General features: G+C 37.1%; 2 protein-coding genes across 2 annotated transcripts in view; one reads left to right on the plus strand and one right to left on the minus strand.

Annotated features, from left to right (window-relative positions):
- Positions 1 to 12,177, minus strand: part of LOC149090717 (uncharacterized) — an 86,350-nt gene that overhangs the window by 17,303 nt on the left and 56,870 nt on the right. The gene's annotated exons all lie outside the window — the stretch shown is intronic.
- Positions 409 to 12,177, plus strand: part of flw (protein phosphatase 1 catalytic subunit flapwing) — a 34,257-nt gene continuing 22,488 nt past the window's right edge. Inside the window, exons 1-2 of the mRNA XM_089263101.1 lie at positions 409 to 1,117; positions 3,602 to 3,982. Coding sequence (XP_089119227.1) covers positions 1,066 to 1,117; positions 3,602 to 3,982 — 433 coding nt within the window. The 5' untranslated portion in view covers positions 409 to 1,065. The remainder of the gene's footprint in view (positions 1,118 to 3,601; positions 3,983 to 12,177) is intronic.

The following is a 12,177-nucleotide window of genomic DNA, read 5'->3' on the forward strand; positions in this document are numbered from 1 at the left end:
CAAATAGCTATTGCTATTCTTAGTTGACAATTAAAATTAATTTACTATTGGGTTTTTAGATTGCTTTAGATCTCATAAAATGTAATATATAAAGTTATTTCAAAAAGTATATATATATTTTAGCATTTACAGTATTCTCTTTTTGATTTGTTTGAATGTGCGCGCCTTCAATAGAATATTTACTGCGGTCTATCGACAATTCTATTTGATGTTATATGATAAAATAGTACAATTGCATATATTTGAAGTAGTATATAAACAATAAAAATAATTGTTGGTTTATTTAATTTAAAACTATATGATTGCAAAATAAATGTGACAAATAATCTTTATTATGGTATTTTAGCTGTAATCGATATCGAAATACTTGGGTATTTTTTAGCGCCAAGTGTCAAGTATTTTCGTTTATAGTCTTCGTGGCCACACTTGCCCAATAGTTCACGCGAGACTGTCGCCATGTTTGGTTATTTTATTTGTTTTTAACGCGGAGTAAAACCAGATAATTTGAAGCGCTCCTAGTCGAATGTGTCGTGGAATTTTGTTTGAATGAATAAATTAAAAGGGACGCGTCCGCACTATATTACCGTACATTATTTTTTTGCCAGTGCAGTAGCATCAAGTGAGAAAATCAACAGAAACAACAATTGTTCCATTTGCACAAAAATAGCCTAAAAATTTAACAGCAACAACAGCAGCCGCGGCACCAATACCAACCACAATAACAACAACAACAGCAACACTGTAACTGTAAAACGCCGCAACGCAACAGAGCAAAAAGCGCTGAAAAGTGTTACACAAAGTGAAATTGCCTTTTGCGGCACACACAAAAAAAAATTAAGTACACGGCACAGCAGCGGCAACACAACAACCACAGCAGCAGCAGCAACAACAGTCGCAACAGCAACAACAGTAGCAGCAACATCAAAATAACAAACAACATTTTGTGCGTGTGCGTTTACTTTTGAGAGTTGTTGTAGTTGAGCCGCGAACAATTCCAATTGGAGTTCACTGCATCTAGAGAAGGACAACAACAAACATACAAGTAAAAACAAAAACAAAATAATCATGGGCGATTTTGATTTAAATGTGGACAGTCTCATACAACGGCTGCTGGAAAGTAAGTAATGAAAAATACCTCTAGACCTATTATGCGGTTTATCTCCCATTCTCTTTCCGACAATTCCCCGTATTCTTTTAATTTATAACCTAATTCTGGCTGGCTGGCTGGCTGGACTGTCTGTGTGTGTGTGAGTGAGCGAGCGAGCTAATCTCTTGATTTAAGAGAGAGAGAGAGAGCGAGAGAAAGGGTGCAGAGGAGAGCGCCTCAAAGCGATTGCATTTTCTAATTATTCCACATTGTTCGTTTAATTTGCAACAGCAACAACAAATGACGCAAAAGCAGCCAATTACAACAACGACAACAAGAACAAACACATGCCGCACCGTAAGCGGCCTCCCCTCCCCATTTAATTTGACTTTTGTATCAATTAATTTTAATTGATTTTCATTGCTTCTCAAATGCAGCCAGAGAGCCTCGTTCTTGTTTTTTTTGTTATTGTTATTGTTATTGGCTGGTGTTGTTGTTTCTGCGGTTTGTTTGTAATTGTTTATTTTTCTCTACTATTTGTTTTATTTGTATTTCTTTTTGTCAACACGCTTAACATGCTCATTAGCAATTAACAGCGGCGCCTTTTCACATAACAGCGGCCCGCCTGCTACTAACATGATCGTTAACGTCAATTCGCGGCTCTTAAATATACGCGCCGCTACTTTTCACTGCACTCGGCTGCTTCTTCTTTTTATATAATGCCCATTTGGGCCATGGCAATGCGCTGCGGCATGACGTCATCGCCAAGCGACATAATTGGCCATTTTGCTGATAAGCCGATCGTGAATCAGTTTCAAGTAAAATTTACTCGTTCTATAAATGTAGAAATGCTAAAAAGGGGCATTTGCATCACGTGAGACGCCAACGTTTCAACTCTTACCTGCACTGATAAGAGCAGGTAAGCAGTGTGTTAATTGCGTTTAAGTATTCGCCTCGCTGCATTTCTTATTAACATTTAGCATTTACATTATAGCAATGGGCCCCAGTCGTAAGCGCGTAAACAGTTTAGTTATTTCTGTTTAGCGCAGCGGAAGGAAGCGGGGCGGTGGGGTAGAATAGGGAGGGCGGGGATATTTGTAGCCTTCAGCTTAAGCCGCTTATTGTGCGCCCGTTTTGTGCGGCAGGTGGCGCTGCAACACTGATCGGTTTATTGACGACTTTGGCTTGTCTACAAAATTGCATTTGGCCACAATTTTCAGCAATTGTTGTTGTTTGCCATTGCTGCCATGGCTGCTCATTTCCGCACCGTGGCTCTGACGTGGCCACCTTCAGCTAATGATGACCCCCACAAAAAAAGTACAGAAAAAAAACAAGAATAAAACTAGAAGCGAAACGAAAAAGAGAGAAACATAAAATAATAAAGGGCGACCATTATTCATGGGTGATGTTTTTGCGTGGGCGGCCACGCCCTACGCCAAGGCCGACTCCCTGGGCCAGGTCATGCACTCTGCAATGGCTCTGACTCTGTCACAGTGGCAGATATAAACTTGTATATATATACATATGTACATATATATGTGTAAATATATTATCATTAATTTGAATTCCCCTCCACTTCGCAACGACTCGCTGATGCCGAAATTTCATTTTTCAAATTGCAAATTGAAATTAAATTTTCACGCCGCAGCAGCAGAAGCAGCAGCAGCAGCAGCAGCAGCAGCTGTTGCTACGACCCACTCACCCTTTCTCAATTCGCCCCTCATCGTGGCAGCCACACCCATTTGATTATAAGTTTGAAATATACATATATATGTATATAGAGGTATATGTTTATATATACTTTTGATATTTGATTTTTCTCGCCTCGCCGGGCAATTGGTTCAGCCGCGTCTCGGTGTGCTTCCGTTCGATAAAAGTGCAAATGCGAGCGCAATTTCGACCAAATCCATCAATCTTCTATATCAATATCAACATCAAATTTTAGCCAGTTACACCGCCAAATATATACATATAAATTTAATTTTGATTTGCCGTTGAAAATCAAAATTCAACGAACAATAATTAAATTATAGAGAAAACAAATTTGGGATCTTCTAAGCAAGAACAAGAAAAAAGATGAATGAACTTAGCTCTGTTAGGAATGTTAAAAATGTCTATGTTATTAACAGTGCTAACTAGAAATAGCCATTTAACATATGTGATCACAAATTTCCCTAAATATCAGTAAAATTGATATTCATATGAAATGTTAAAAACAATTGAACAAAAATATAATTCTTATCAATATTAAATAATGAGAATAAAATGCGATTCGCTAGCTCTTCAGCCAGCGCTCTGCCTCTTATACAGCTCGCTTCTGGTCCAGCCGCCACGCCCTTATGCCAGCCCCTGCACACTTTACCCAATTTTTATTTCGTTTGATGCTATATTTAATCTTTACTCTATATATCTACATGTATCGATATGTATTTGATCTGCGTCTATATATCAATGTAAATGTATGTATGTGTGTAAAAAAAAAAAAAAAAAAATACAAAACAAAACAAACAAAAGATTTCAAAAAACAAAAAGAGGCCGAGGAGCATGCACAGAAGCTGCTCATCGCTCAGCAATTGGCCGCTGCTGGCGGCGGCAGTGGCAGCGGCAGCGGCAGCGGCGTCTCTGCCTCCAGTTCGGCTGCCTGTTTAGTGGGGGCCGGAAGCAGCAGCAGCAGCTGCAGTGGCGCCACCGCCGTATCAGCAGCAGCAATGACAGCAAACGATCCGCTGGACGAGCTCACCGAACAGCAGCGCCGCATGCTGCAGCAGTACTCGATATCGCCGCCCAGCGAGACAATGATATCGGCCGATGGCGATCAGATAACGGTGCATCATCCGCGCGAGGAGCCCAAGAAATCCAGATTGAAATTGCGCGACTTCTTCGTTGCCGAATTTGGTATTTTATAACGATGATGATCACATTGATAAGCAATCGCTCTCTCTCTCGCTGTCTCTCTCTCTCTTGTATGCTCGCTCTCCCTGCAAGCTGAATACCACAATCATCTGCTCTCTCTCTCTCTCTCACAATTAGCGCTCGTTCGCTCGCTCCACACTCTCTCTCTCTCTGTCTCTCTCGTTGTCTCTGTCCGTGTAAAAGAGAGTGTGTGTGTGTGTGTGTATGCAGTGAAAGCCTCAATGATGATGTGAGAGTTCTTAGAGAGAGGTAAACAAAGCTCACTTTAATCTCTCTCTCGAGCGAACATCTCATGCGAACAAGGGACGTTCGTTAATTAGAGCTTTCACTGTATATTGCTCCTGTCCTGTTGTGTCCCAATCTAGCCCCAGTTTCCTTTGCTGCAGAGTAGATAACAATTGACATTTGCTGATTACACTCATTTCTCGCAATACGAATCCTTCAGCTTAATCCTTTCATTACGCTGTTCAAGCACACAGCACCACACATCAGCAACAGTAATAACAACAACAACAACAACAACAACATTGGCTATTGTCATTGCAGAAAGTATGCAAAGTTGTTGTTGGGTAAAATTCTCTGTTTACACAAGAGAATTGAAAGAGAATGCATATTTCATTCCCTTGTGTTGGGGAAAAATATGTTATTTGTCTCAATTCCAGTGCATTCCCTTACACACACACACACACACACACACACACATCAACAGCTGCTATATGCATACATATGTACATATCTCCCGTGAGAGCATTCCAACTTTGTATTTCTTTTCTCCATTTTGTTGTTGTTGTTTGCCTAAAAATAGCAGCGAAAAACGTAATAAATGCATTTTATGAAAGTTCTTGCGCTGTTAAACTCATTTTTGTATATTCGAAAGATATTTACACAAGCATTTTCCTAGAAGAATGTACATATATGTATATATACATTTATCTTAACATAATCGAACATATTTGAGATCAATTGAATTACGTGTTAGCAATACAATTGCAAATTTGTTTCTAATTGTTAACATGTAGCCAACACTGCAATTTGCTGTAACTGTTAAATTTGAGCAATTTTCCTCTCTGCTGCCGTTTAACAAATGCAAGGCAATTAGTTAACTGTTAGCTAATTTCGCTTTGCTGCTAGATTCTTATTAGCTCTGCTAAGCGAATGTTAAGACTTCTGCAAAATGGCTAAATGTAAACTTTACATCGCTCGCAGCGCTGTTAAGTGCTTACGGCAGTTCTGTTAGCACTCTGAATTTGCTATTTTAACATTATTCAAGTAGTTTATTAGCTATATGATCAATCCCCCATTTTGCCATATGCAATTTGTTGTTGTTGCTTTACCGTTTCGCACCTCTTGCACAATTTGTGCACTTGAGTGCATTGTCATTGCCAGAGCCATTACCAATGTTTTGTGGTTAGCTTCCCGGTGCACAAATTCATTTTTTCCTCGCAACACACAGACATCCACACACACACACACATACAGAGTCAGCTTAGTTTAAGGTATGTAATTGTTTTCACACGCCAGATTTGCAAATGTCAAATAAATTCTGTCATATTATGCACTCTCCGAAAGAGGGGGACCAATAATAATGCATAACATTTACATGGCTTATATTTTTATTTTTTGTATTTTGCATTTCTCTCTCTCTCTCTCTCTCTCTCTGTGTGCGTGTATGTGTGTTTGTTTGTTTGTTTGTTTGTTTGTGGAAGTAGCTGATTGTGACACGCGACTGACACCCAACTACTCAACAGCACCCGCCTCTAGCTCCGCTCTCTAACCTCCTCCCCCAAAATGTTCGCAGCCAAAAACAATAATCGTAAACTATCTCGAAATTGATTGGCGTTGAGTGTGCAAAAATTTGCCATTGACATGAAAGCGGAAACAGTCGCCGAATGAAATTTGCCATTCGCTCGACGCTGTTTGCGTTTGTTTATATTTGTTTATACACATTTATCTGCATACATATATCCATATATAAATATATACATATATATATATATATATATATATATATATAGATGCTATGATATACGCTTCTTTGGTCGTGTGCAAACAAGTTCATTCACGTGATTCGATAGCACGGTCTATGTACGCCTCCCTCCCCACTGAGCCGTACCCAAAATAAAATATAATAAAAACCAAAAGCCATTTAGCTAATCAGTCGCACAGAGCACAGAACTCAATGAAGGTTACGTAGACCCACAGCGAGCCACATCAACGACATAATGCCTGTGCCCAAGTAAACGCTTTAAATGACTTTTACACTGTCTAACATACATGTTGAACATATTAGAGCTATAATATTCTATATATTATTATCATAAAGCAAATACACCAACAAAAAAAAACGATAATTTCTGCTTGAAAATATATTGATAAATTCTGGATTGTTGGCTTAACGAACTTTAGATAAAACTCTGAATAACGATCAATTAAAATTATCCATAGAGTAAGTTAGTCATAAGTTGTGTAACTTTTAAGTAAAATTAGATAAATATCGATCAATAACAATGACTCATCTGTTATCACTGTATGGTAAATATATTTAATGATTTATTCACAGAGCCAAATGTGTATCCATCAAACTGTTATATTTCGTTAAACCTACAAATTGTTATAAATGATGAAACTGATAAAGTGATGTATTTCAAATGCCATTTATAATACATAAATATACCATTTATTTTTACTTAAACTTATATTTGGCAAAACTTTTAAACTGTTATAATTGAAAATTCACAATCATTTATTTTGTTAAACTTATAAACTGTTATATCTGATAAACTTTTGGGGAATCTGGCAAACTCTCTATTTGTTTATGTCAAAATTTGTGAAACAAATATTTTTCAACTTACAAACTGTTATATATGTATAACAGTTTTTATATCTGTTATATTTTATATTGTTATATTTTCAAAAATTTGTATATATTATAAAGTTTTATATTTTGGGCGAGCATAGAAATATTTATTTTCTATGAAACTGTTATATTTGGTGAAACTCACAAATTCTTATATGGGGGGGAGCTTAAAAACTGTTATATTTACAGAACTTGTAGACTATACAATTACTCTCTTTATAAAGTGTTATATTTGGGGTAACTTGCAAACTGTTATATATGAAAATATTCATAGAAAAACTGTAATAATTGATACAAATTGATATGATTGTAATACTCAGTTGACTCATTGCTGTAATGCAATGGGTCTACCACTAACTACCTTCATCGACGCCGCTTTTAAAAACATACGGAAACGTTCCATCATCGTTCAGAGTTATCTAAGAAGTGCACAACAAACAGGTCTGACAACTTGGCCCTCGCTATACAGATAACACAAACACTCGCATATTGATAAAGCTGAAGTAATAATTGAATTCTTGTAACTATTTTAGTTGCAAATTTTATTCGCACAGTTGATTGTGCAGTGTTATCGATTACTGTTGATTGTGTGAAGAAATCATGGTGTGCGAGTCTATGAAGGCCCCAAGCTACAATTTCCACTCCCACTCCCACTCCCAGTTGTATTCCCACTTTTACTACCATTTCCACATTCGACTTGACTTCGTTTCGTGCTCAAATATCCTTCGTTATTTTTTGATGCATTTCTAATGTTTGTATAATTGAGTTGGTTGACTTGTTGTCATTGCTGTTGTTGTCGTTGTTGTAGTCATCGTCGATGTCGCCAGCGAGATTGCCATATGTTATCGTTGTTGTTGCGGTTGTCGCTTTTGCCAGGGGGCATCTTTCAAGTCTGTTCGCGTCTGATTGAAAATAGAATTTGAATTTGAATGTCATAACCTTCACTTGCGTCGCATCAGCGTGCCATCCATTTGTATTAAAATCATAATAGTATATAATGATAATAATAAAAGGAATATTATTCACCAGAATTCACCAGCTGACAGCGGTTCGACTTATTGCGTGCGAATTTCTCACATGCCAAACGGGAAGTGGAAAAAAATGAAAAAAAGAAAGTGTTCTTTCGTTTTATTACGTGGATGGTGCGCCCCACCCGCACGCCTATCTTCCTTCCGCTAATGCCGTGCCATTTGGTTTAAGTATTTTTTGATTAGCCTGCGCCATTGACTTTATCACAGTTTGGACTCGATGGTTTCTGCCGCCTAATTGGGTGTTGTGTGCGCAAGCACAGTTTATATTGAATGAGCTGCAGATGGTTCGAATAGCATTCAAGACAGTCGCCGGACTATCGATTGAAGCAATTACTTATCGTTACCAATAGGGAATGTCCTTCATGTAATGGCTAGCTTTTAGCCTGCCATAATTTATGACCCGAAATTAAGGAATATTTTGGATAGCAGTGCCCCTTAATAAACATTAAACTGTAGTTAAAAGGTACCAAGGAAAATCATGGCTATGAAATGGCAATCTGTGATATAATGGTTACTGGTATAAAAATATTTAGTATAGTAATTTAGGATACAGCAATTTGAGATAGAATTTGATATTACTATATTGGATTACATAATGATATAGTAATTTCTGATATAACAGCTCCTTATAGAAGACTCTATTATAGCACTTATACCATTTTTATATTATTTAATATTTGATAATATCTATCTTTATCTGTTATAATAATTTGCGATACCAGAATCATTGATATATCAGTTCTTGATATAACTCGATCTGGTGTAGCAATGTTTAGTATACACATTTATTATTCAGTAATTCCTTATGTCTGCATATCTGTTATAATTCGATATAATTTCTATAAAGTTCTTTATACAACAACTTGAGATATTACAAGTACTGATAATGTAATTTCTGTGAATCGGAGAGAATGGAATAATTACATGGTATATGTACCTATGTATATGTATGTTAGTTTGTATGTACAAAGGAATACACACATGCGAATGACAGAAATCATATTAATTAGTTGTTGCATGCTGTTGGCATTGCCAAACTAAGAGGATAGAGAGGACAAAGCCTCAAAAGCCAAGTTGAAATGCCAAAGAGCTCGAGTTTGAAGTGAAATGCACTCACTGAGCGAGCGAATGAATATATTGGAATTCTTGTCTCTGGCTGACCTTTAGAGGTATGGGCAGAGCATGCCCAACTCGGAATGGAAATTTGTGGCCAATGTCGTTTCTATACGAACTTGGCTAAATTTAGCTCAAATTAATGGGTGTGCTAATCTCCTTTTTTTTCTCTCTCTCTTTTCTCACTCCTTGGACTCAATTAGAGCGTTTGTCTGCCATGAGTGAAGACAACAACAAATATAACTAATATAACTGCAATCATATTATGACAAGTGGCTAACGAAAAGCCAACACAACCGCAAAGTTTGTTCATTAAATAAGAGCACGCTTCATGCATGCTTAAGCAGGCCGCAAACAAAAAAAATAAAAGCCAACAACAACAACAAAAATGAAGCAAAAAAAATAATAACGGAACAAGAAAAATGTACATAAAAACAAGCAAAAGAACCGAACCCGAACCTCAGCCCCAAACCCCGAACCCCAACCACCCGAAACCAGGTCCAAATTCAGAGTCGATCCCAAAGCTCACTAACGGAATGACGCGAAGAGCAGCAAACAACAAGCAGTTACAATTACAGTTACTACTGGTCATTGCTGCTAATAAACAACTGCAAGTGCTGAATACCCTGTACAAATGTCTGGCCAATGGGCATATTAGGCGACATTGCCATAGAGAAAAGTTTCTATGTGACTTCCACTTAATAAAATAAGCAATTGCTAGCCATCGTTGCATAATGTTTATGAATATATCGATAACACGTAACATGTATATCGATAACATATCGCCAGCAGCAGCTACAGCAATATTTAGCGTTCATATGGTATACATGCCAGGCTGATTAAATATATTACACATCTCTATGAATGTTTTATATATCAAATGAATCGATTTCAGTTAAAGTTTTTTATTTTATTTTTTATTTATTGTCTATTTGAATTAGTATATTATATGGGAAATTGGTTGACCATCCAGACTATCCACATTTAAATATTTATCGATTGTATATTTATCGTTATTGCATTTATTGAAGAAGCCAAACTTCTATTATCCAGTTCATGCATATATCAACACCATATTCATCGTTAAAGATTTTTGCGTGATTAACTTATGCGATTATCCACATATACATATTTATCCACATATATATATTTTACTCCTTGAGGAAGTCTCTTTTCTATTTCAATATATATGTATAGATACCTAACGATCGATGTCTTATCGAATTCCCCGATTAATCACATATATAAATTGATCGATTGTGGATTTATCCTTATTGTATTTATTGAAGAAATCTAGCTCTTTTTACCTATTTTAATTCATAATAACGATACTGTATTCATCTTTTTCGATTTTGCATTTATCGTTAATGCAATAATTGATCATTTGTTACTTGCAGAAGTCAAAGTTTTGTTACTTATTTCAATGTATACCTCTTAAATATTGTATTCTAATATTAATATTTTTAACAATTGATGCGAGATTGATTTTCCCCATCATCCGCACTTATATATTTATGGATTGTGGATTTATCGTCAACGTTTGCTATAATTATATATCGTTATTGGGTGTCTTTGCTTTCCTTTACCATGATTTATGTTTTAAGGGTATCGAGCATTACGATATCTTAATTTGTAGCTCTTTGAGCGCATTTACTGGGCATATCCTGGACTGGTCGTATGAACTGGCTTAATTATCATTTTGCCCACAGAACTCAAGTGGATTATGCGGGCCAGCGGGCGGGCGGGTCGGTTGTTATTATGTGTGGGCGTTTTGGGCCTTCTCTATATGTGATGTTACACGATATGACACTATAATTTACACCAGCCAACAGTCCAGGCGCCACGCCCGCTTGCCGCCCACTACTGCCAGTACATTGCCACCTCTTCCCACCTAAGTTTTTTCTTTCTTCTCTTTTCGCTTTTCGTTTTCGCTTTTGCTTTTGTACTTTGTCACATTGCGTGCACTTGGCAAATAAAAATGAGTGAGAGGTAAAAAAAAAAGAAAAAACACACACACACGTATAAAAAAAAATGAGAAATGCCAGCGGAGCAAAATGTTTGTGGCTAATGACAAGTGAGTGTATGTGTGTGTCTCTGTGGGTGTGTGTATGTGTGTGGGTGTTGGCAAAAGGATACTTGAGAGCTTAACGGCGCTGTCGACCAATTTTGAAGGTCGCTACTTTGATGAGGCCAGAGACAAGCGACAGCAACTGTCGACCCACCGACCGCCTGACCATTTGACCCCAAAAATGTAATTTCTTTGAGCAGCACTCCCAATCTGCACACACACACACACACACACACACACACACACGCACACACACACACGCACACATGTAATAATACATTTGACCTTTTGACTTAGTTTCTCTTACTTTATTTCTGCAAGTTTTTCTTACAATATTTTTATATTTTGTGCATTTGTGTGTGTGTGTGTGTGTGTGTGTTTTACTTAGCAAGTACATTACTGGAATCGACTTTGTTGTTTGTATTGTTGGCCTCTTGTTGCCGTGGGTCAGTTAGTTAAAGCTTATTTTGTGAGTATAGCCCAACCCCGGGTCTTGGGCCATAATCGGATATGCTGCAGCATACACTAAGGCGCTTAAGCAACTCAAAGCGAAACATCTGCTAAGGGGAGGCGAGGGGAGCCAAACGACGGTAACTGTTTGCCAATTTATTTAAATTACCAAACATTTTCTTGGTATAATACTATAACTATACTATAAATGCGTATTTTTAGTACACGGATGTAAGAGGAAATAACAAAATGATCATTGTAGGCAAAGCGAGGGCAGTAAGAGATATCGATAGTAATCGATAGTATTGATAAACAAAGCAGAAAGGACCAGTATTGTCGGCAACTTTAGCGATAAGCTATCGATAACTAGTGGGCTAATAAGCAAAGTATAAGCAAAGATTAGAAGAGACTTTGCCTGAAATGAGTAAATTCTGAGTAAATGTTATCGATAGCAGTCAAAGTAAATGTTGATCGATTTACAATAAATTTAAAAATCAAATTATGTGGGACAGAATACAAGAGGCATTATGCATGTGTATAGCGTGAAAAATAAGAGTTTTCGCCAAAAACTATAGTAATATCGATATCAAGTGTAGAAGGAAAATAGAAATTAAAGGATATTACATTCTAGTTAAGTACCGATATTTAAGTAAAGTGC

Source organism: Drosophila navojoa, chromosome X (genome assembly GCF_054131105.1).
Source record: "Drosophila navojoa isolate 15081-1374.11 chromosome X, UAZ_NAV_1.0, whole genome shotgun sequence".
NCBI lineage: Eukaryota > Metazoa > Arthropoda > Insecta > Diptera > Drosophilidae > Drosophila > Drosophila navojoa.